General features: G+C 44.1%; 1 protein-coding gene across 3 annotated transcripts; it reads left to right on the top strand.

Moving 5' to 3' along the window:
- The first annotated feature begins 633 nt into the window (after positions 1-633).
- Positions 634-22,334, top strand: adnp2a (ADNP homeobox 2a). 3 transcript variants are annotated; one of them, XR_013964368.1, is made up of 18 exons: positions 634-934; positions 2,901-3,035; positions 4,095-4,184; positions 6,080-6,331; positions 6,622-6,799; positions 8,014-8,222; positions 9,136-9,447; positions 10,287-10,367; positions 10,972-11,070; positions 11,524-11,607; positions 12,479-12,664; positions 13,554-13,886; positions 14,454-14,791; positions 15,921-16,098; positions 16,654-16,840; positions 19,264-19,661; positions 19,772-19,825; positions 19,990-20,011. XR_013964368.1 is itself a non-coding variant. In XM_080768078.1 (16 exons), the coding sequence occupies exons 2-16, from the start codon at positions 2,928-2,930 to the stop codon at positions 19,461-19,463; spliced, it is 2,835 nt and encodes a 944-aa protein (XP_080624204.1). In that variant the 5' UTR covers positions 634-934; positions 2,901-2,927; the 3' UTR covers positions 19,464-22,334. The 3 variants fall into 3 exon arrangements, 1 of the variants encoding a protein (XP_080624204.1); XR_013964367.1 differs by having other exon boundaries at positions 19,264-19,674; positions 19,731-22,334; XM_080768078.1 differs by having other exon boundaries at positions 19,264-22,334.
- Positions 22,335-23,200: the final 866 nt, after the last annotated feature.

Raw genomic sequence — 23,200 nt, 5'->3', positions numbered from 1 at the left:
TAGGGGACACAGGGAGAACTTGCAAAGTCCACATATATAAATAAGTATTGGGGGTTAACATTGCCATGGGTTCATTCTCAGTATATACTGTATAGATATCACCCTCCCGCTCTCTCTTTCTCTTTTCTGTCAGTCTAGTCTCCCAGTCCCACCTTGCCATCTCAACTCAACATGTTTCTCCCCTCATCATCTACATTTATTTTGGTGTCCTCCCCTTCTCCACTTAACCTCCTCCTCCTCACCTCTCTTTCTCCTTTCATCAATCCACCATCGCTCTGTCATCCCTGACTCCCAAATCTGTTTCTGTTACTTCCTCTCCTAACCCCCCCCCCCCCAGCATTTCAAGTGCTGTCTGTCTGTCTGTCTGTCTTCATCCCAGCATCTGCCCCCTCCCTTGATCTATTTGACCTTTACATTACTGACCTGTGTGTGTGTGTGTGTGTGTGTGTGTGTGTGTGTGTGTGTGTGTGTGCGCGTGCGTGTGCGCGTGGTAGAAGCTATATCTGTTCCAGTGGCCCAACAGGTGTGCTGACTCCATCCCACCTACACTGGCTCCCAACTTGCTCCCACATCATCATCATCAGCCCTGCCAATCTCCATCAGTAGCCATGGCAACTGGCCTCTGATTGGTCAGCCCCTTGTCTATTGCCTCTGACGTCACTTCCTCACTTCCTGTCCGCCATTTTGCCCTGTAAAAGAGAGTGCTCTGGGTGCTGGTGAGGTGATGCTGGCGAACAAACGCCAATAGACGTCTCGTGTGCGGGTCTCGAGCCACCCCGTGTCGCCTTAATTGAGCTGGAAACGGGAGTACAGTGTGTGTGAGTGGAAACATCTTTTTTGGACGCGCGCGCCCTCGGTGACGCCGGAGTGGCTCCGCTACTCGCGCCGGATTGGTGAAAAGGGAGAGCCCCGAGGAGGAGGACGCACGCACGCAGTCAGTCTCTCACACACACACACACACACACACACACACACACATACGCACAAATGCACACGCGCACACACACACACACACACACACACACACACACACAGAGCTGAGGGGTCATAGTGTATGTATATATAGTAACATTCTCTCACACACACGCATGCACGCAGCGTTGGTGTAAAATTGTAAATAGTGTCTCTCCCCACTGTGTTTCTTATTACGCATAAACAGCCCTGTTGCTGACAGAAAATAGTCAACTCTAGTTTAAAGTTGTGCTCATTGTCTGTGAGACTAACTAATCACATTGTCAGCGGTTGGTTGTGTGTTTGTTTAGTTAGCTGGTTTAACTGTTGGTTATACATATATGGTGGGAGAGGAGTCAGTCTGATTAGCTTGTTATTGTTACCCTGTTGTTACTAGTTAGCTTTAGCTGTGTTGTGGAATATGGGAAAATCCTAGGGTGAATAAATATCCCATAGCCCGAAGGGACCGTCGCGCTCTGATTGGCTAGTTGGCCTTTATAGAAGAGATCAGTCCAAAATATGTAAATGTAATACATCTGTTGTAATACAATTGTATTAGTATTTAACCTATTATATATCCTAATTATAATAGATTAAAAAAGCTATTGCCTATTAACTGCATTATTAATTACATTTTTAATAAAATGTGTAGCTCACATACCCTAACCCTAACCCTTAGTTTAATTTGATATATAGGCCAATTTTAGTTTATTTAGGATGGGTTTGGTTGTAACTTGTATACATTTGGTATATTGGTATATTGAGAAAAATCTGCCCTTTTGTTCTTCCTTCATGTCTTTTAACACTCTATTATAGCTTAATTTTCCCTCATATTAATTACTATAATATTGTCTGGGCTGCTACATATTCAACACATCTCACTAAATTACTGATCATTCAAAAAAGGTTTCTGAGAATTATTTCACATTCAAATCGGTATGAGCCGTCTGCCCCGCTCTTTATTAAATACTCACTATTACCCATTGACAAAGTAAACGTTTTTCAGACCATTTATGTTTAAATTCAAAAAATGCATACAAGACCTTCCGTCTTCTTTTCACAATTTCTTCCGTGTTACTTCTGACATTCACTCCTACCCCACAAGGCAAAGAAATCATTTTGAATTACCCTATTGTCGCACGTCCAAACATCAATCTTTCATCAAATTTAGAGGCCCTCATCTATGGAACTCCCTAGATGCTTCACTTAAATACTCATTATCCTTGCCAATATTCAAAAAACATCTAAAGAAATATCTTGTTTTTTCCTCTCTGTAGATTACATGTTTTACCTTGATGCGTTATATTTTCTTTTGTGTGTTTGTTGTTGTATTGTTTATTTCTGTTTTTTGTGCAGTCTGTGTTTTTATTTCTTTACTGCACAGCTGCCCCCCTTTGACAACTTGTAGATTTATGTACTGTTCTTTATGAACTTTTAATCTTTTAAACCAATGACCTCTTCCTTCAGGAAAGGATTCCATATAAGCCTTCTTCCTTATTACTTATTACTTACTTTCCTTGCATTGTATTTTTGTTTCTTTGATATGTTATTGTCTATTTTTTGTACCATATGCTAAATAAACCGAAACCTAAACCATTTGTCCTCTAGCTGGATAGCTGGACCCAGGTGTACAGCAGATTCCATGGCAATGAATCCAGAGTCGTTGTGCTCACCCAAAGTGCCACGGATGTTAGAATTTTGCTGGGCCGGCTATTAGCACCACGGAATTCTGCCGTTGTTGAATAAAAAGCAATTTTAATCCGACTGCCCCGGCTATTTTTCTCAAGATGATGTGCGTTCACAGTTGCGCAGTGCGGTCCAATGTGGCCATCTATATCAAACGCATTTTGCAGCAGCCGGCTACAAACGTCAAATGTATCTTTGCATCTTCATGTCGCTGGCTTCCATTGACAATGACTGTATCTTTGCATCTGCCCGTGTGTGAACAGAACGCAGCACAACCCTGGCCTGCAGACATGTACCAGTTACCAGTGCAGAATCCGGAGAGCATCAGAACATCCAGGAAGAGAGTCAAGGAGATCCTTACTGACATAGGACTGGACTCCTGCCAGGATCTATGGAAGGTACTGCTACTGCTACGGGGCGGCTGTGGCTCAGGAGGTAGAGCAGGTCGTCCAATGATCCCTGGGTCGGCGGTTCGAATCCCGGCTCCTCCTGTCCCACATGTCGAAGTGTCCTTGGGCAAGACACTGAACCCTACATTGCCTCCAATGAGTCGGTCGGTGCTAGCTCGCCACCATTGGTGTGTGAATGTGGGGAGTGAGGTCGCTGGCGTCGACTGTTCACCTCCCAATGTATGAATGAATGAACCATTGTAAAGCGCTTTGAGCTATAACTCGCTATAAAAATGCTATTTATTATAATTCATTATTATTACTACTACTACTACCAGGGACGTGTACACATAGACATCAAAGGGGGTTTCAGCCCCTGCCCTGTTACCCGTCTGTAAAACAACTGCCCTCTCCAGACCACGAGTGCAGCATTTGCCATGGTGAAAGAAATGCAAAATGCCACTCCTTTCCATGCCATACCGGAAGGCAGCATTCAGGAGAATTGCTTTTATTTCTCCGAATGCTTCTGAACTAGAACGCAGCATTTTTGTGTTGAACTGATTTGTTTCTAAATCCATGTCGTACAAGAGTTCTGGGTTGCGCCCCGAAAATAGCTGATCTACAAGCTCACAACACGTTGCGCTGCGACATGTTGTGAGCTTGTAGATCAGCTATTTGTTTGCTATTTTTGTCCAAAAGTGTCCTACGAGATTTCAGCCCCTGCCCCTCTAATACTCTCTGCACGTCCCTGACTACTACTACTACTCTATTACTTTACTATGACACTACTACACTACTTTGATTACTAAAACTACTGCTGCTACATGTATTACTACTAAAACCAGTGGTGTGTTGTACGCTATAATAGTATGCCGTGCTGAAAGTGTTTTTATTTTATTTTATAAAAAGCGTATACTGTACGTCTGCCAGCCATTTCATCCGTTGACCAGTTTCATGAAAATCCTGTGTGTAATGATAGCAACAGTAAATGCATTCAGCTTGAGTTCCATTTGAATGATGGAAATTCCATTCTCTCTCTCTCTCTTATCTCTCTCTCTCTCTCTCTAGGAGATGAAGAGTTTCGATGCTGGTGAGCTCGGTTATAACACAGAGTGGGAAGACCTCACAGACTGTTATCGCCCTAAGAGGAGGAAGAAGGTAAATACACTCTGGCATTAGTTGAATTCATCTCCACCACTCATCAATCCTGTATAAACTTGACATCAAGCTGGTCTGAGGGGGTTTGCGCACACTGCGGGCTCCATCTTGCGCCACCCTTATCCCTTATCCGTAAACTAATTAGCCATTTAAAAAAACCTTTTGCAATAGTTCAACTAGCCGATCTACATCGAGACATTGTGAGCTTGTAGATCGGCTATTTGAACTATTTTAAAAGGTTTTTTTGAAATAGTAAAAAAAAATGGCAAATTAGTTTAAGGATAAGGGATAAGGGGTGGCGCGAGATATAGCCCTGCGTCTGTGAGGAACCCTAATGCTGGGTTCACACACTGGCCAGGTGCAAAAGATACAAAGATGCAAAGCTACACAGTGTAATTGTAGCTTTGTATCTTAAGTTGAAACTAGTCAACTCTTTTTTTTTGTAGCTTGGTAGCTGTTGTAGACTTTGCAGCAGCTACAAATGTCAGATGTGTCTTTATTATAAATTCCCAGTCGCCAGCCAAGTCTATGGACTTTAATGTTTGTTTAGGGCAGTAAATACAACGCAAGGCGTCATCGGGGTGATGCAAATACTTCCTTTGCTGCTCCCCTCACTTCACACGTGTGTGATTTATTTTAAGTAGCCAAGTAACCAGATGCCTTCCCAGTTTTAACTCCTTCAGTGCTATTACGCCGTGTGGCCACCAGATGGGATCGGGGCCAGTGCCAGTTTTTGGATAACCTCTCCCAAAAGCTAGCACATGTTTACACGAGTTTGAACCGGAACTGAAAGTAGGCCAGCTCACAACAGTCATCTGGGGCCTGTATATTAGTGCGATAGCTTTTAAAAAAATCATAACAAAGTCAAATTAAGCTCTAATCAAGCGCCGAATATCGCATTTTTTACAGATTTATAAGCCATAATGCATATAAAGACGGTTTGTGCGCGGGCGTGCATCCTGGATTTTTGGCCGTTTTTATGTGATCGTGGCCTGGAGCTAGCAAAAAATGCTACAACATGCTAAATCGCGGATTAACGTGGATTAAACAAAACTCGCCTTTACGGCTATGGCAAGCTTAACCAGTATATTTTACCAGTGTATTTTGTTATAGTTCTTCTATTTATAGTGACTCATAGGAATAGACTAAGTGACAACCAGGAATAGTCTGTTGACCACCGGAGAGACGGGTGGCAGCCGGAAATTAGACGGCAACCGGGAGCAGTATGGGTTAGCGCCCCAGCCTGTGTCTTCCGTGAGGAAGAAGCCCAACAAACCCACGGTGAGGCCTTTAGGAGGGCCATGCAAGCCTCAAGCGGAGCCGGCGGCACCACCAAGGGCAAGGTGGAGCCTGCGGAACCTTTGGGGCTTGAGAATCCACCATTCCTGAATAAAGTGCCTGGTGCTGGGAGTCTGGTGCAACGCACAGGGCCTGACCTGGTGAGAGCAGGAGTGGACCTGGTGAGACGTAGGAGGGGCCCGGACAGGTGTCAACCCACAGAGCCTAGTCCTTCCATGTGCCAGAATGGTACCTCCCAGTCCCGGCAGAGTAGTTCAGAAGGAATGGATTGTGTGGCCCTGGTTTTTCCCTAATGGGACTTATCGTGGGTAGCTACTGGGACGTAAGTCGGGACTTAATCACTCCCGGCTGGGTCACCTGAGTGAGGGGTATGATGTTGCGAGACCCGAAACCCCGATGACCTTGGGATACATCACTGAGGATACGTCCCAGGTGCATCGATTTATGTATGTATTTTGTTATAGTTATAACCAGAGTTAAGGTAAGCTCGTTCTTACGGGCTCGGCACGGAACCAGTGTTTGTTGCGTGGTGGAAATGAACCCTAACCTCTCTCTCTCTCTCTCTCTCTCTTGTGTCTTCCTGACTGACTGTCTAGTGGTGGTACCGCACCGACACCCTGTGCTGCTCTCTGTGCTGGTTCTCCACGCGCTCCTGGTACTCCTTCCGGAGCCACGTGCAGCGTTGTCACGAGGAGGAGGCCAAACTGGCGTGCCTGTCGCCGTGCTCCTACTGCCCCTACGTCTCCCAGCCGGCCCTCGTCAACCGCCACGTCAAGCTGTTCCACACCCACGCTCCGGGCGGCACCGGCAGAGACAAGAGCGGCGACGGCAACACGCACAGCTCACAGGTGGGCTGGTTCGTGGGATTCAGTTATAGGGCAGTTGTTTGTTTTCAAAACCCTTTTCATATCAAGGTCCGGCAGAGATTAAAGTAGGGTGCATTTTGCATCCCAAAACGCCGTTTATAGTGACCTGAGATCAGATTCTAAAAATGTCTTCTACATCCTGACAGTTTTCTCAAAAAGCCATGTTTCCTGGATAGGATGGGGAAACCAGGAGATGCCTGTGTGTGGGTTGTGTTTGGGTACAATGCTGACTGATTGTGAGTGTGTGTGTGTGTGTGTTCTCCTCCTCGCAGGTTGGTGAGCGTGTGTTCTTACCAGGGGTCTGCGGGGACAAGTACTCGTGCACGACGTGCGGTTTCCACGACAGCCTGCTGTATGCCATGAGGAAGCACGTGCTGGTCACCCACTGCGAGGCGCTGCTGAAGAGCTACTACGGCATACGCTCTGCAGCCGACGGCAACAAACGAGGAGGTGAAGCCGCTAAGCTGAGGTTAAGGCCCAATTTCCAATACCCCAAAATCTCGACCACTCGCTCGCTCACACTCGATCACACCGCGTTACGGTGAAATTGGTGACCCGCTTAAATATGTGACCGTCTTGTGGACTTACATGGAGGTCTTTAAAACCGTTTAAGAGACAAAAATGTCAAGACGTCTAATTGCCAACTATGTACCAGATGCCACGGACGTCAAGACGACAAGACGTTTTAATTTTTTAATTTTAATATATTCTCTTTTTTTTTTCTTTTTTTTTATCCATATTTTGAAAATTCCTCTAATCTGGTGTACAGGTGATGACATGCACATTACATGCATAATAGAATTACAAATTCTTTCTTTCTTTATAATGGGAGAATTGGCACTCAAAGCCTAAACTGGTGACCACCAGGTGGCGCGTTAAATATGTGGCATAAATACCGCTTCTGCTTATGAAACAGACCACAGTGATTTAACGTTCGGACGCTGACGTTATGTGACTACACGCTTGTCACATGTTTCAGCAGGGCACCAATTTCACCGTAACACCACCATGCTGGAGTGAGCGAGTGTGAGTGAGCGAGAGGCCAAGATTTGGGGTATTGGAATTTGTCGTATGAATTTGTCGTCATCAAGAGTTTACATCAATGAGATCAATACTTTACCTTTACCCATTAAGACCTGAGAAGGACCTCCAGAATGATTGGCCGACAAACGCCATCTGAAATATATTATGTTGTTCCAGGGATCCCCCCAGAAGCAAAGATATGAGTTCACTGTGAAATAATATTCAAAAGAATATTCAAAGATTTGTGCTGCATTTTCACAATTTTGCTTTATATGTTGAAAAATAGCAGATCTACAAGCCCATCGTGAGTGCCGCGCTACGAGCTTGCAGGCCTGCTATTTTTTTTAATAGTGAACATGTGGCGCAAATCTTTATATATATTCTTTCAGAGCCAATTTTTTTAGCTCAAATCTTTGCTTCGGGTGGGTCCCTGAAACAACATATTTTCAGATGGGGGTCCTTGACATGAAAAAGGTTGAGTACCAGTACTGAGACAGAAACATAGGGTATTTCAAAAGACATTTTTTAGAATCTGATCTCAGGTCAGAATGAAAACTGTCAGGATGTAGAAGACATTTTTAGAATCTGATCTCTGGTCAGAATGGTTTAACACGTGTGCTGACAATTTGTGCGTCTTATAGGGACCTCCGCTGCCGGGGCCAAAAGGATCGGGGGCCAGTCCAAGTTCTTCTGCCGCGGGTGCGACATGCCAGCGGAGACGTCGGAACACCTCCTGTACCACCTGCTGAGTTCGGACAAACACGCAGAGGTCAACGCCAAGATCAGCCCCATGCTGGTGGAGCACATGATCAGCATGAAGGGCAGCTCGTCTTCTTCTTCTTACACCACGGTAAAAAAGGACCGTCTCATCATGGAGTTTTGACCTGATATGAGGACGATTATGTCTTCTAAATCCTGACAGTTTGAAAACCACTGACATAGAAACATAGGGTTTTTCAGAAAACTATTTCACGTCAAAGACCCCAAAAATGATATGTATTTGGCCTCCCCCCCCCCCCCCCCTTCCTCCAGAAGCAAAGATTTGACGTTCACTCTGAAAGAATGTATACATTTGCGCCACATTTTCACGATTTTTCAAAAATAGCAGACCTACAAGTTCATAGCGTGGCACTCAAAAGGGGTTCCCGCCCAGGATGGGATAAAATACACCTGCACATTCCGTGCTCAGCCAATCAAAGCATCACTATGGGGTACACAGACACACAAAAGCTTAAAAACCAATACAAATATTAAAACAAAAAAAAGACACACAAAGCTGGGCATAGGAGGGGCTAGCCTTAAAGATATATGTACATTGGCCCGGACGGTTAGCTCAGCCATGTGAGCTATGAATGGGGGGACTTTTTTATTATTCCCCACAACAGCTCTAAGGTATATTAATGACATAGTAAAATGTTGAAAATTATTAGAATTCCCCTTTTAATATGATAACTGTTAATAACAATGACTATTAACGTGAAAACCCATTCTGACCTGAGATCAGATTCCAAAAATGTCTGTTCTGAAAATGACAGTTTTCTGAAAAAGCTATGTTTCTATGTCAGTCGTTCTTCGATTTTTCCAAAATAGCTGAACCTACAAGCTCGTAGCGCACCACTCGGTGGCGCGCTATGAGCTTGTAGATCTGCTATCTTTCAATAGCTAAAGCATAGCATAATGCTAACACCAAAAGGGGTTAATAACAAAAACTATTGATTGACTCAGGCTGATATTTTTCGCGGTGACCTTCCCAACCTTCCCAGAGTCACCGGGTGCCCACTCTGCCGCCGCGCGCCATGCAGCAGGTGGTGTCCATGGTCTCCAACAAGGCGGTGGCGGCTAAGGACGCTCCTCCTCTCCCCCCTCCTCGCAACGGGAAGCCCGTCCCGGGGTCTCAGCAGGGCGCCGTCCTGCTGGCCGCGGCCCCCCAGACCACGGCGCTGGTGTGCTCCACCGCGGGAGGAGGGCAGCAGATCCTGCTGGCCAATCCCAACGCGGCCTCCACGGCGACGGGCACGCTTAATCCGAGCCAGCCCTACCAGCTGGTGCTACAGCCTGGAATGCAAGGCAAACAGGTACGGCTGCAGCCATATATATAAAGGCTAGATGGCTCAAGGCGGAGTCTCTGGCCTAGTTCACCCAGCGGCGGCCATCTTACTTCGGGGCTACAGTACAGTATGTTCTGTGGCAGCTCAAACAAAAACAGTCATAACTCGCTCAAATCTTGACGGATTTACAAACTGGTTGGTTTATTACAAACGTTGTCAACGTGGCTATGATTCAGGACTTAATTTAGTTTTTATATGAACGTCGTACGAAAGCATATACGTATGCGGACGTCTGTGACGTTTATAACAAACCAAACCGGCTGAAAATCGGTTGAAAATTGAGCACGTTATGTATATGTTGTATATATGCCCCATAGACAAATGTTATGTTACTCCCCCGAAGTAAGATGTAGCAACGTTGCTCTCCATTGGCCAGAGCGCGGGTGAGCCATCTTAGCTTTCTTATATATATCTATGGCTGCAGCTATCCATAATTGTTTTTAATAGGGCCCCTACTACAGTATATACAGGTTTAACCCATTTAGACCTGAACTGATTATACAAATCCTGACAGTTTTCTGAAAAAAAACAATGTTTCTATGTCAGTGGTTCTCAAACTATTTAATGTCAAGGAGCCGTATAGAATTATTGGCCACCGACCCCCATCTCAAAATATGTTGTTCCAGGGTTGTTCAAAAATAGCAGACCTACGAGCTTGTAGATCTGATATTTTTCAATAGCTAAAGTATAACATAATGCTTAAAACAAAGGGGTTTCTGCCCAAAATGGGTTAACCGTTGCACCCTTACAAACAGGTGGGGTTATTCAGTATGCCGTTCTGAAGCTTTTCCTCTCGTCTCCTCCAGGTCCTCCAGGCCATTCGCGGCCGTCAGCCCCAGCCTCGGCAGGTTGTCCTGCAACCAGGAGTCACCTTAAACCTGGCCAAGGTAGGGGTGGAAGAAGGTGCATGTTCCCTTCTTGGTTGCTCAACTTGACTGCACTGCCCTACAGGGTCCCAGTACTCCCCAGTGTCCCCACGGTCGTGACATTCCTGGAAATAACTTAAAATTATTCAAAACATCACACCCGTGTGAACTGAGTGGTGCTCTCTTGCCCCCTCCTCTCTCTCTCTCTCTCTCTCATTAGCAGGCAACAGTACAGCACTATCTCTCTCTCTGTTTCTGGCACAACAGCGCCCCTACTGGTACTAATAGTCATACTCGCTCATTAACGTCACATAGGCGGGTGAACCAACACATAGGCGGACACTGACATTGCTGTTCCTTGGAGTGGTTGCACCACTCAAAAATATAGTAATACAGTGTAGTAATAATTAAAAAAAATCATCTAGGTTTTACTGTATAATGTTGCAAGCCACAGTTTTGTGGGAATTCAGTTGCAAGTTTCTTGTCTCATCGCCAATATTTGGTCTGAACTAGGCTTAACAAAGACACTGATGTACATTGTTGAGTGATTTGGTCTGAACTAGGCTTAAAAAGACAGTGATGCACAGCCCATTGTTGAGTGTTTTGAGACTGTTTCCCCCCCCAGGTCAACCACAGCCAGACCAATCGGCCTGTGATGCTAGCCCAGGTCAAAGGTGCTACTGGAGGTACTATCGCAACGAGCCAGTCTTTGATGTTTTCCCAGGTACAAATTCTAAATATATATATATATGTCATATAACATATGTCCATGTCCGGGGATTGGGCACACTAAAACTATATCCAGGATTTTGGGTTATGCTCTCGGTATGCATGCTAGTTAGAGTTTTGTAGAGATGTGCTACTGTATTCATCTTGTTTGTTTGTGGTGTGTGTCTGTGTGTGTGTGACAACCCGGTCATTTACAACCTGTGTGATGTAGAAATGTGAATAACAATCGATTATCGACTCATGCTCATGTAATGGTGATGTAAAACAAACGGTGCCAACACAAGCATTAAACGCCATTAACATTAAAGAGACAACATGACGTAATGAGGGACAATATGACGTAGATTCATTGGCGTTTTTGCCTGTGTGGAAGTTCAGATAAATTGCTCAACCCACTGAGGAGAAAAGTTATTTTCATTTAAATCACGCGTGCCTCCTGTGTTTGCAGGTGAACTCTTCTCAGCCTGTGATGACGGCTGGCGGACAGCTGTTGTCCTCGCCTAATGTCAGACTCGTACCAACTGGAAACCAGGTAAAGCTCAACCCCCGACCGACGGGTCTCCTTCTCCAATTTGACCTGTACCCCCTTAACTCTGAGACCCCTTTTGCCTACTGTATTCAGTAGGCAAAAGAGAACCGGTTCAGTTCTTTTTTGAGCCAGAGCTCCAAATTTGGAACGTTAATTATGAATCGAGTGTGCAAAACTATACCTATATTAAATTGTTCATAGGATCAATATAAGTAAATTAATATATGATAAACCTTCCACAGTAGTAGCTTTTTCATAATTTCTATTTTCTTTGCATATTCTCCTATATAATGCCTCATTTGTATATTTAATTATTATTATTTGTAATACAATAAATCATTGTCTTCGTGTAAGTAAACAACTGGGGAAGTGTCATGGTGATAACAATCTAAGTTTTGCCCACTCAATTCATAATTAACTCCATTTGCATCCCAGGGATCAATCATTTAGCTTTGTGAACCACTACCCTAATTGATATGCCAGAGTAGAGACAAGAGTCAAGAGCTGACTCTGAGATACATTTACAGTATTTTACTTACTACAGTATTTTATATTTAGGAGGGGAAAAGTTACATTGAACTTTTCCTGTTGGGACATTTATATAAATAAAAACCCACATTTCAATTTCAACCTGGTGTCCCTATTTTGGTCATTACATTATAGACAGAAAATGTCACCACACTTTCACACGTTGAGCATACAGTATTTGGGAAGTCGAGATATTTCCATTTGAATCTAATGCAAGGGAGAGCAACTTCAACCACCACAGATGTGTTAGTTAGTTCTACTGTATTAACATACTCTACAGAATAATGTTTTTCTTAATGCTTCTTCTACGTTCTATTTTTTGTAATTGTGTTTATTTGTGCTTTAGGTAAATGGTGTGCCAACCTACACTCTGGTCGCTGTTCCCGTTCAAACCGCAGTCACAAAAATCAACCTGGTCACCATTCCCCAACAACCTGGACAAACACAGGCTGCCGTAGGGCAGAAAGGCTCGTTAGCATCGACCAATGAGAACTTGGAGTCTAAGCAACTAGTAACCAAGAGCCAATACCTGGTAAGCCAGAGCAGGGGGGGTACAAATTGTATGTAGGGTCGAGGGGGATATCCATTTGGTTGCGGTTGCCAAGTAATGAAAAAAATCACACCCGTGTGAAGCGAGGGCCGCTCTTATCATTATACATCATCTCACGCCGGCCAATCACAATTTGAGTCCTCACTTTCCGTCTGACACTTTTCTGTCCTCACTTTTTATCCTCAAAACGTACTTTGTTCAGCCAATCAAACGTCGCTATGCATTGTTCTTAGGTAGATCAACGGGGTACGATGCAGTAGCAACCGCAGGACTCAGTCACATTTCACTCGGTCTCATTTCCATTTCAGCAGCCACCGTTTGTTGTCTGTGTCCATGAGTGTGCATTCTCTATTTAAATGTCTTCTCTATAGAGCGTCGCAGTCCCGCCCCCTACCAGGGCCCAGGAAATGATTCCCCGTTCATTTTCCTCATAGACATTTCAAAAAGTATTTATTTAAAGACCCTTTAAGCCTTGTACAAAGCCAACTCGAGTTGTGACAAATTATGACAACAAACGGGCCGAACAAATAATTAGAAAGAAGAAGAAAATGGCAGGTTACAACACTTTTTGTTGTTGTTTTTCTTCTTTGTAATTATTTGTTTGGTCCAAAATATTGTGTCCAAAATAGGATGCTCTATTGGCTTATTTAGAACCAGAAATAGGCCCATTATCAATACAAAGATTAGATTTATGAACTTATGGAACTTGACTTTGACCAGGAATTCATTCTACAAACACAACGTTGTTTGTTTGCCTTTGGCCAAAACGGCATATGGTTTTTCTCATAAATAATTATAGGCCCCCATTATATTACAGCCGTACAGCCATTTTCCGTGTTGACGACGTTGTGTGCAATCCGCTCTCCTATAGGTGAGGACCGACTGTGGATTCGTGCGCTGCCTGCGCTGTAAGACGCTGCTCTCCGACAAGGGGATATTCCAACACTTGCTCCACGGCCTGCAGTGCTTGTTCTGCCCGTTGATCTTCTACTCTCTCAAGCAACTGCTGGCTCACAACGAGGCGGCGCACAGCCTGAAGGACCCGGCCAACAGACGGCGGGCCAGGCAGGAGTACCTGCTGGAGACCACGGAGGACGGACGGCTGAAGGTGCCCGCGTTCAGCATGAAGACCACGCTGCCCAAAGACCTGCTGGGCTGTAAGAAACTAGAGCTGGCTCTCATCACGGAGAGCAGAGGGAATAAGGTGGGTTTTGACGACGGAAGGGGGGGAGAGTCTTGACTGTTTTATGTGGGTTCAGTATGTCGTCAATAATGTCGGGGCGGCAGCGGCATGGTGCCCTCTCGATTATTCGATTTTCATTTTTACTGCTGAACCCGAGTTTCCTCCGAGATAATTGATCTCTCTCTCTCATTGCCTGCCGAATTTCCCGAGTCATGTTTTATTTGTTTTATTGGGCGATTTCGATAACTTTTAAGACATACAAGCGGCTACTTTTGCGACACGTCACACGTTTGGATCACGTGACCGGAACAAAACAAGTGACGCTCGCTTCTGAGGGCCGCTGGGTAATGGAGTCTCCAATGAAATGCTGTGGAGAGGCTGGTGGCAGGCTGCGAGCGGCTCACATTTCAGATGACTGGAATATGACTCAAACTTAACCCTTATCCCTAAAATAATTCGCCATTTTTTACTATTTAAAAAAACCTTTTAAAATAGTTCAAATAGCCGATCTACAAGCTCACAATGTCTTGATGTAGACCGAAAATGTAATAAAAAGTAAATAGAAAATCTACGCCGCTCCTCCAACAGGTGTTGTACCTGCACCTGAGCGAGGAGCCCGGGAAGCCGCCGCCCGCCGCCGCCCTGCCTCCCGGCGGCTGTCCGTTCTGCACGGCGAAGCCGCCCAACCCCGCGGCCTACGAGCAGCACCTGCGCGGGCGCCACCACGTGCTGCCCACCATCCACGCCATCCTGAAGACGCCGGCCTTCAAGTGCGTCTACTGCCTGGGCGTCTACACCGACAAGCTCACCGGCAAGACCATCTCCATCCACGTGCAGAGGTGTCGCTGTGCGCCCCGGAGCGTCAAGGACGCCGAGAGGCTGTTGAACCCCGACATCATCACCACGCAGAACTCCAACGAGACGAGGTCTGCATGTTACCGTTGTGATTATAATGGAGCTGAGCTGTTCTGACATTCCGTATGTTCATAGGAGGCCTTAGCTATGTTTCACCAGTTTCATTTGAAACAGGCCTCCACCCTCAGGGGGGAGGCCTCCCAGCTCCAACTGAACGTCAGGCGTCAGTCAACCCCCGCCACTCTTGGCCCTCTCTATCTCACTGCCTTGCTCTCTCCCACAATTTTAAGTTACACCTATTTTATGTTAATAACTTGGGTAAAATGTGCAGCATTGGGAGGTGAAGGGGAGACACTTTAATTGTGAAGGGACGACAGAATGAGGAGAGGTGTTGTTGTTGATAATTGTCGAGAGTAATGGATGCGTGTGATATTGAACTGTCAAACTATTTGTATCAATACGGCTGTATCAACAAAATAATTATGTCATAGGTATTATGGGGGCCTCATATTTGTTCTTGAAACGCGCTTCCAGATTCCTAAGGCCGCCCCTGAGTTTGTTGATCTGACCCCATCAAACCCTGTATACACACATTGTTATGTATTCCCTCTTTATTGAGTCAAACTTAGAGGGAGACAGCAAAAAGGGGGGTACAGTGCATCTAGATTGAGCAAGTGTGACCACTTGGGGTCACACTCGTAAAGCTTCATTTTAAAATTACAAATGGAATAAACCTAACCTGGGATCCTGGGAAACGGGAGCCTGGGATTGTAGTCATCAGGCCAGAAGCACCAAGCCGGAACCAGAATTATTTATTACCCAAAATAATCCCCCGGGGTCAAGGGCATCGTCATTTTCGGGCCTACCCAATAAAACCCTGGACGCGGCGTAGTTTAGCTTGTAGGAATGGTGTGTTTGGTATATCTAAAACTGGTATATTCCAACTTGTAGCGACTGACTAAACCACTAGTTAGTTATACTCTATTCAGCATTTAAATGTGGATTTGGGGATCCAAAACAAAGAGGCGCCGAAAAAACCGGAACCAGCATTATTATTATCTTTCGGTATCCATGGCCTAGACCGGATCACACGGGCCAGTTTGGAACGAACGGGCCAGTTTTGCCAGCCTTTCCTCCGAGGTGGAAAGTCTGGTGACTTACAATTATCCAGGAGGTCAACGTTTTATTTTCCTCCTGTAGGGACGGAGGGGCCGTGGCAACCGGCGGACGTAATGGCCGCGCTGTCCCCTCCCCCTCCCCCTCCATCCTGCTGCTGGAGCCCCCTGCTGGCCTGGAGCTGAGACCTCCAGAGGAGAGGAAGTACTTCCTAGGTCAATACTTCAACAAGAAGCCTTACCCCAGCCGCAAAGAGACAGAGGTAGGGTGTGTGTGCGTGTGCGCGTTTTCATGTCAAGGACCCCCAAATTGAAAATATATGCCAAGGACACCCATAAGAGAAGATTTTCTTCTAGCAGTTTCACCCCCAGTTGACCTGATCAGGTCCCCCATTTCTATCTCTGGGACCCCAATGTGTGTTGTAAAATCAAAGTTAATTTAACTCTGAGAGTGTACAAAATTGTATTCCTTAGTCTTACAGTGTTTTTGAGTGGTGCAACCACTCCTACAACCAGCAATGTCCGTGTACCTGTTTGTGTACCTGTTTGTTTGTGCGTGTACCGGTTTGTGTACCTGTTTGTTTGTGTACCTGTATGAGCACGAGTATGTGACTTATTAATAGCAGTAGGGGGTGCCAGAAACAGAGAGAGGGGTAGTGCTGTGTCTCTAATGTTTTTATTTGTTGTTTCCACTTGCCCCCCCCCCCCCCCCCCCCCCCAACGTAACGCATCTTTGTGCATTATATCAATTTGATATATTATCTTATAAACATAATTTTGTGGGTCATAATTGTGACATTTAAAACATCCTATTAAAGTTGCTGGCGAGCCGACTGAAGCTGAGCCGCCCCGAGGTGACGTCGTACTTGGAGAGCAAGCGGAGCGGCTGCGTGCAGGACTGTCGGCGCCTCAGGTTCAAGGTCCTGCTGGGCTTCGACACCACGCGGATGAAGCCTCTGAAGGTCCACATGGACCTGCAGCCCGGCACCGGAGACAGGAGTTCAGGTGAGACCCGGGGAAACTGTTTTGTGTGTGTGTGTGTGTGTGTGTGTGTGTGTGTGTGTGTGTCTTATGGCAGTGGTTTTCAACCCTTTTCGCATCAAGGCCCATTATTTATTGGGCATTTGAGCCACGGAGTCACCAGCCTCTCAGACCCTCTAAACCTTGAATATTGTGTTGTCGGATAACACACAATTCCATGCTGTATTGATGTTGGGTATGTTGTTCATTAAATATGAAGGAATGACAAAGTTCTTCAGGGTGAAGTATTGAGAATTTATTCAGAAGATTCAGCAGAGTAACAACATACAGAGAGTGAGGAACAGGCCTCCTTGCCTGTTCCAGCAGCCCCTCTGGGCGCAAGCCTCCTCAACCCCATTCTCAGACATTCCTTATAGTCATGTAATGTCCATATACGGATCTGTGCTAAACATAAGGGCGACACACAAATAAGTGTACCTTTGCTGACAGCGTGGAGGAGTCAAGTCAGCTGTTAGATTGACAGCTGCATGAATTAGACTGAGCACATTGGTGAGCAAAGATACTTAATGGAAGGAAGATAAATACACAATAATGCATATATCTGGCACTGTTGTTGGCATTCTAAAATTCCCATTACAGGTACGATAGTAGAGATAACAGGTAAACTTTGATCAAAGTAACAATTATTCCACATTCTCTAATTGTGTAGACTTCTTGTAAATAAAGTAATGCAGATGTGTAACAATAATTTAACTCTTGAGAGTGTAAAATGAAACCAATGCACAAATAAGAAAAAGGGTGTCAGGTTTCACCAAAAAACTAAAACATCTGCCATTTTGGTTCACTTGGTCTCTACAATTAGTTGGTAGACTATGACATTTTTGGAAGCTGTCCATGTCTGTTGGTTTCTCTGCTGACCCCAGATTTATTTAGCTAATAAATAATACATTCTTTAGAATTAAAACTAGGTGTGTGGAAAAAATAAGTTAATAAAACAATAGTGTGTGTATACTTTGATTAAATGTGAATGAGGAGGCGCGTGAGACGTGCGTGCGAACTTCGAGACGAGTTGTATGTCCGCCTGACAGTGGTGCATTACATTGTATTTTGATTTGAAATAAATAATGATGAATAGATGTAGTCTACTGTTGTGTGTGTGTGTGTGTGTGTGTGTGTGTGTGTGTGTGTGTGTGTGTGTGTGTGTGTGTTTTTAGACAATAGACCACTTACTTAGCACTTGATTTAACTATGAAAGAAATGAAGACGATGAAGGATATCGTCAAGGGGTTGGCAATGATTGACACACTTGGGTCAAAATGGGTACGCCCTGGATGAAATGTATGTTTCACTATAAATAAAATACCATGACTCTCCTCTGAATGAAATAAAAAATCCTACTAATTAACCCTAAAAATCTATAGACCCTATACCCTCCTTAAGCGAATAAACAAAAATGAACCACCATCCCTACACCCCCCCCCCCCCCTCCTACTAGATACATTAACAGCTTCATTTTTGATTTTCCAGTTCCAATTTTTTCTGCTTCTTGTCGTCACTTTCAGGTTACATTTTCATTTTCATTCAGAGGGAGAGTCATGGTATCTTATAGGGAGGACACGTCCATAATCATCTCTACTAACAATTAAGTGTGTCAATCATTGCCAACCCCTTGACAATATCTTTCATGTCTTTATTTCTTTCATAGTTAAATAGTCTTTATTTCTTTCATAGTTAAATCAAGTGCTAAGTGGTCTATTGTCTAAACACACACACACACACAAGCAACAGTACATCAATTCATCATAATTTATTTCAAATTGAAATACAATGTAATGCACTACTGTCAGGCGGACATACAACTAGTCTCGAAGTTCGCACGCACTCACACACACACACACACGCACACATGCACGCGTACACACACGAACGCACTCACGCACACACACACACACAGCGGCGCTGGCCACGCTCAATGAAGTTGAAACTGGAACACACGCTCGGCATCGTGGGATGCAAGTTGAGCTTGCGGATCAGCTATTTTCGCTTTATCTACTGTTTCCCGTGTCGGACTATTGTCCCGTCTAACCTATGGTTTTCGGACTATTGCTAGAACTTCTGTACGGCTAAAATACTGAATTGGTTGTTATATTATGATATTAATTATAAAAAACCCTAAAACCAATACTGAACTTCAACTAACAAAACCTAAACTTAAATGGAACTTTTATTAACACTAACGACTATACTGAAACCTACCCACTTTAAGGCACGTACTACCACAGGCTCTGAATGCCTGACACTGTGTCCCGGGTTTTATTCCCCAGCCCGGTGGCCCTTTGCTGCATGTCACGCCGCGACTCTCTGTCTGGCTCTATTGTGCTCTCAAAAAAAAGACCTTTTACTAAAAACTATAATAACTCTGACCCCTCCTGGTTTCCTGTCCGTAGGTTTACAAATAAAAATGGAGGAATTCTCTACAACGGCAGCAGTAAAAGCAGAGCCGGACTCCCCAGAACCGTGCAGTTCTGAAAGGGAGCCAGAACATACCGCAGACCACCTCCAGGACACAAAAGAAGGCATTAGAATCAAAACCGAGCTGGAAAGGGAACAGGATAAACCGCTCCAGAACGGCTCCTGTCCTGACTGAGGGTTCCGAAATACTCTGGACAAAACGATGAAGACAGACAGACCACATCCGGTCCTCTCCAAAACCCAAGGGGGGTCGTCATAGCCCAGCCAGAAACCAAACAGAACTGGACCGGAGGTTTACGCCAGCTGATCCAGACCAAAGACAAGGTCCTTCGGCAGAGAGGCTGAGTCCAGGACTGTTGGTGCCCTATGCCAGGTCCCAGCACTAGGTCGCTTTAGTGAGCTTGTATCCCAGGGAGTCCTAAGCCAGGTCCCACAACACTAGGATGCTTCAGTCAGCTTGTATCCCAGGGTGTCCTAAGCCAGGTCCCAACACTAGGATGCTTCAGTGAGCTTGTATCCCAGGGAGTCCTAAGCCAGGTCCCACAACACTAGGATGCTTCAGTCAGCTTGTATCCCAGGGTGTCCTAAGCCAGGTCCCAACACTAGGATGCTTCAGTGAGCTTGTATCCCAGGGTGTCCTAAGCCAGGTCTTAACACTAGGATGCTTCAGTGAGCTTGTATCCCAGGGTGTCCTAAGCCAGGTCCCAACACTAGGATGCTTCAGTGAGCTTGTATCCCAGGGTGTCCTAAGCCAGGTCTTAACACTAGGATGCTTCAGTGAGCTTGTATCCCAGGGTGTCCTAAGCCAGGTCCCAACACTAGGATGCTTCAGTGAGCTTGTATCCCAGGGTGAGAGACTATCTGCTCAGTTTGGGTGCAGATAGATTTGACTCTGGAGCAGTTCTTCCATTGTAAAAGCTAGTGAACTAGAATGGTTCACTCACTTGATTATTATTATATTCACTCTTTTTTTAATTTATTAGTTATTGATTCAGAATGGTGTCACTGAATTGTCCGTCAATTAAATGATTCCCCGCCGTCCACCGCAATTAAAAGTCTTAGACCATTTAGACCTGAGGACGATTCTACAAATGTCTTCTAAATCCTAAATTCTAATTTTTATCCCACGATTTTGTAACCCAGTTTTTCTTTTCACCCAGTGCCAATTATCTAATGTAATCCTGGGCGCTACACTTCCTCTGCCAACCTGGGGGGGCTAAATCATAAATTCTGAAAAACCCATGTTTCTATGTCAGTCGTTCTGAAACATTTTCATGTCAAGGTCCCCCAAAAGTATATGCGATTGGCTGCCGACTACCAATCGGAAAATATGACCCCCCCCCCCCCACCTCGCAAAGCCAATATTAATGCTTCTGAATTCTGATGACTTTTATAAATACGATTGCCAGATTAACTGTAGGCGGTACGGAGAATAAGTTGGTGGCAGCCAATGAGTAATAATAATAAGGGTTCCTACACAAGTATGGAAAATGTAAAATAATGTATGGAAACATATTTATGTTTCCAGAATATTACTGCTGTCGCCCCATCTGTTTTACAGATGACTGTCACATGCTTCAGTAGCAACACCATGTGTTACACCTCCTGTTATACAGATGACTGTCACAACATGCTTCAGTAGCAACATCATGTGTTACACCTCCTGTTTTACAGATGACTGTCACAACATGCTTCAGTAGCAACACCATGTGTTACACCTCCTGTTTTACAGATGACTGTCACAACATGCTTCAGTAGCAACACCATGTGTCACACCTCCTGTTTTACAGATGACTGTCACAACATGCTTCAGTAGCAACAGGACGTGTTACACCTCCTGTTTTACAGATGACTGTCACAACATGCTTCAGTAGCAACATCATGTGTTACACCTCCTGTTTTACAGATGACTGTCACAACATGCTTCAGTAGCAACATCATGTGTTACACCTCCTGTTTTACAGATGACTGTCACAACATGCTTCAGTAGCAACAGGACGTGTTACACCTCCTGTTTTACAGATGACTGTCACAACATGCTTCAGTAGGAACACCATGTGTTACACCTCCTGTTTTACAGATGACTGTCACAACATGCTTCAGTAGCAACAGGACGTGTTACACCTCCTGTTTTACAGATGACTGTCACAACATGCTTCAGTAGCAACATCATGTGTTACACCTCCTGTTTTACAGATGACTGTCACAACATGCTTCAGTAGCAACAGGACGTGTTACACCTCCTGTTTTACAGATGACTGTCACAACATGCTTCAGTAGGAACACCATGTGTTACACCTCCTGTTTTACAGATAACTTGGTACAAACATAAGCAGACCGTGCTGGCAGCAGAACTCCAACAAACTAATAAATAATACATATTGCACATTATTTCAACGGAGCAGTGTAGTGAATATTGACCATGTCCCATCAAGAATGTTCTTTACACTTTAAAAAAACCCAAAACTTTTGGTCATTTTATCGTCTATTCAGGCTTATGTGAACAGTCCAGACAGGATTGAAGTTGCTCGATTCAGTATTTAGATATTTGATATTAATTTTAGCTGCCCCGCCCCCTCCCTATACAAACCCATTGTAACCCAACTCCATTTTTGATAGATTAATCCATTCATTATTTTGGTGACTGATATATTGTCTTCCTAATATGCGAGGGGGCCGTGTTTTCTTTAAAATATATATATATATAATGAATCGTCTTTTGTCTCCTGTTGCCTCCTCTTGGAAGAGGAGCCTTTCCAGAAAAAGATATTACAAATAAATGAAAACGTTAAAAGAAAAAACACGGACGGACGATAAATATCTACGTAAATACTGAATTGAGCAACTTAAAAACTGTCTGCGGTGTTCACATAAGCCTGAATAGACGATGAAATGACCAAAGGTTTTTTTTTTTTACTTAAATATCCCTTTAAAGGTAATTCGTTCTAACCGTTTCAGAAACACCAACTATGAGCGTGTTTTTCCAACTCTGAATTTGAAGCCCAAATGCTACAATTACATTTATATTAAATGAATATGGTTTGTTTGTTTCTTTCTTTCTCTCTATTTGAGCACTTGGCTGATAATGTTTTTGTGGTACAACACAGTGAAGTAGGAATTACTCTTGAGTGTCTTCCTGGAAATAAAAATGTCCGGGTTTTCGAGGCTACTGTATTGCTGAATTCATAGAAACCTCTGGTAGACAATAACGTGGAGTTTGTTTTAACCTGCATATGCCCTTGAGGGGGCCCATGTGGTTGGCAAAATTAAGTGAAAGTGAAATTGGTAAAGTATCTGTTCCCTGTAACAGGATTCACAGCTGAACACTTTTTTTTTTTGAAGACTACATAACTTTTCATAATTTTGATGAAAAATGACGATATACTATACTACTAGTATGTCCTAATTTTTCATCGTTTTTGAACATGGGCTATAGCCCCTACCGTACGGCATACTATAGCACGCCGTTTTTCATCATTTTTGAGGATTTGAAGAAAATTCAAAATTTCAAAAAACATGGGTTATAGCCCATCGTTTTTTGAATTTTTGAAAAAAATGTTATCCTCATTTTTCATCATTTTTGAACATGGGCTATAGCCCTTACCGTACGGCATACTATAGCACGCCGTTTTTCATCATTTTTGAGGATTTGAAGAAAATTCATAATTTCAAAAAACATGGGTTATAGCCCATTGTTTTTTGAATTTTTGAAAAAAATGTTATCCTCATTTTTCATCATTTTTGAACATGGGCTATAGCCCCTACCGTACGGCATACTATAGCACGCCGTTTTTCATAATTTTTGAGGATTTGAAGAAAATTCAAAATTTCAAAAAACATGGGTTATAGCCCATCGTTTTTTGAATTTTTGAAAAAAATGTTATCCTCATTTTTCATCATTTTTTAACATGG

This window comes from Protomyctophum bolini, assembly GCF_963924005.1.
Source record: "Protomyctophum bolini genome assembly, chromosome: 7".
In the NCBI taxonomy this organism is placed as follows: domain Eukaryota; kingdom Metazoa; phylum Chordata; class Actinopteri; order Myctophiformes; family Myctophidae; genus Protomyctophum; species Protomyctophum bolini.
The sequence above is the reverse complement of the archived record's forward strand: the minus strand, read 5'-3'. Positions and strand labels throughout refer to the sequence as shown.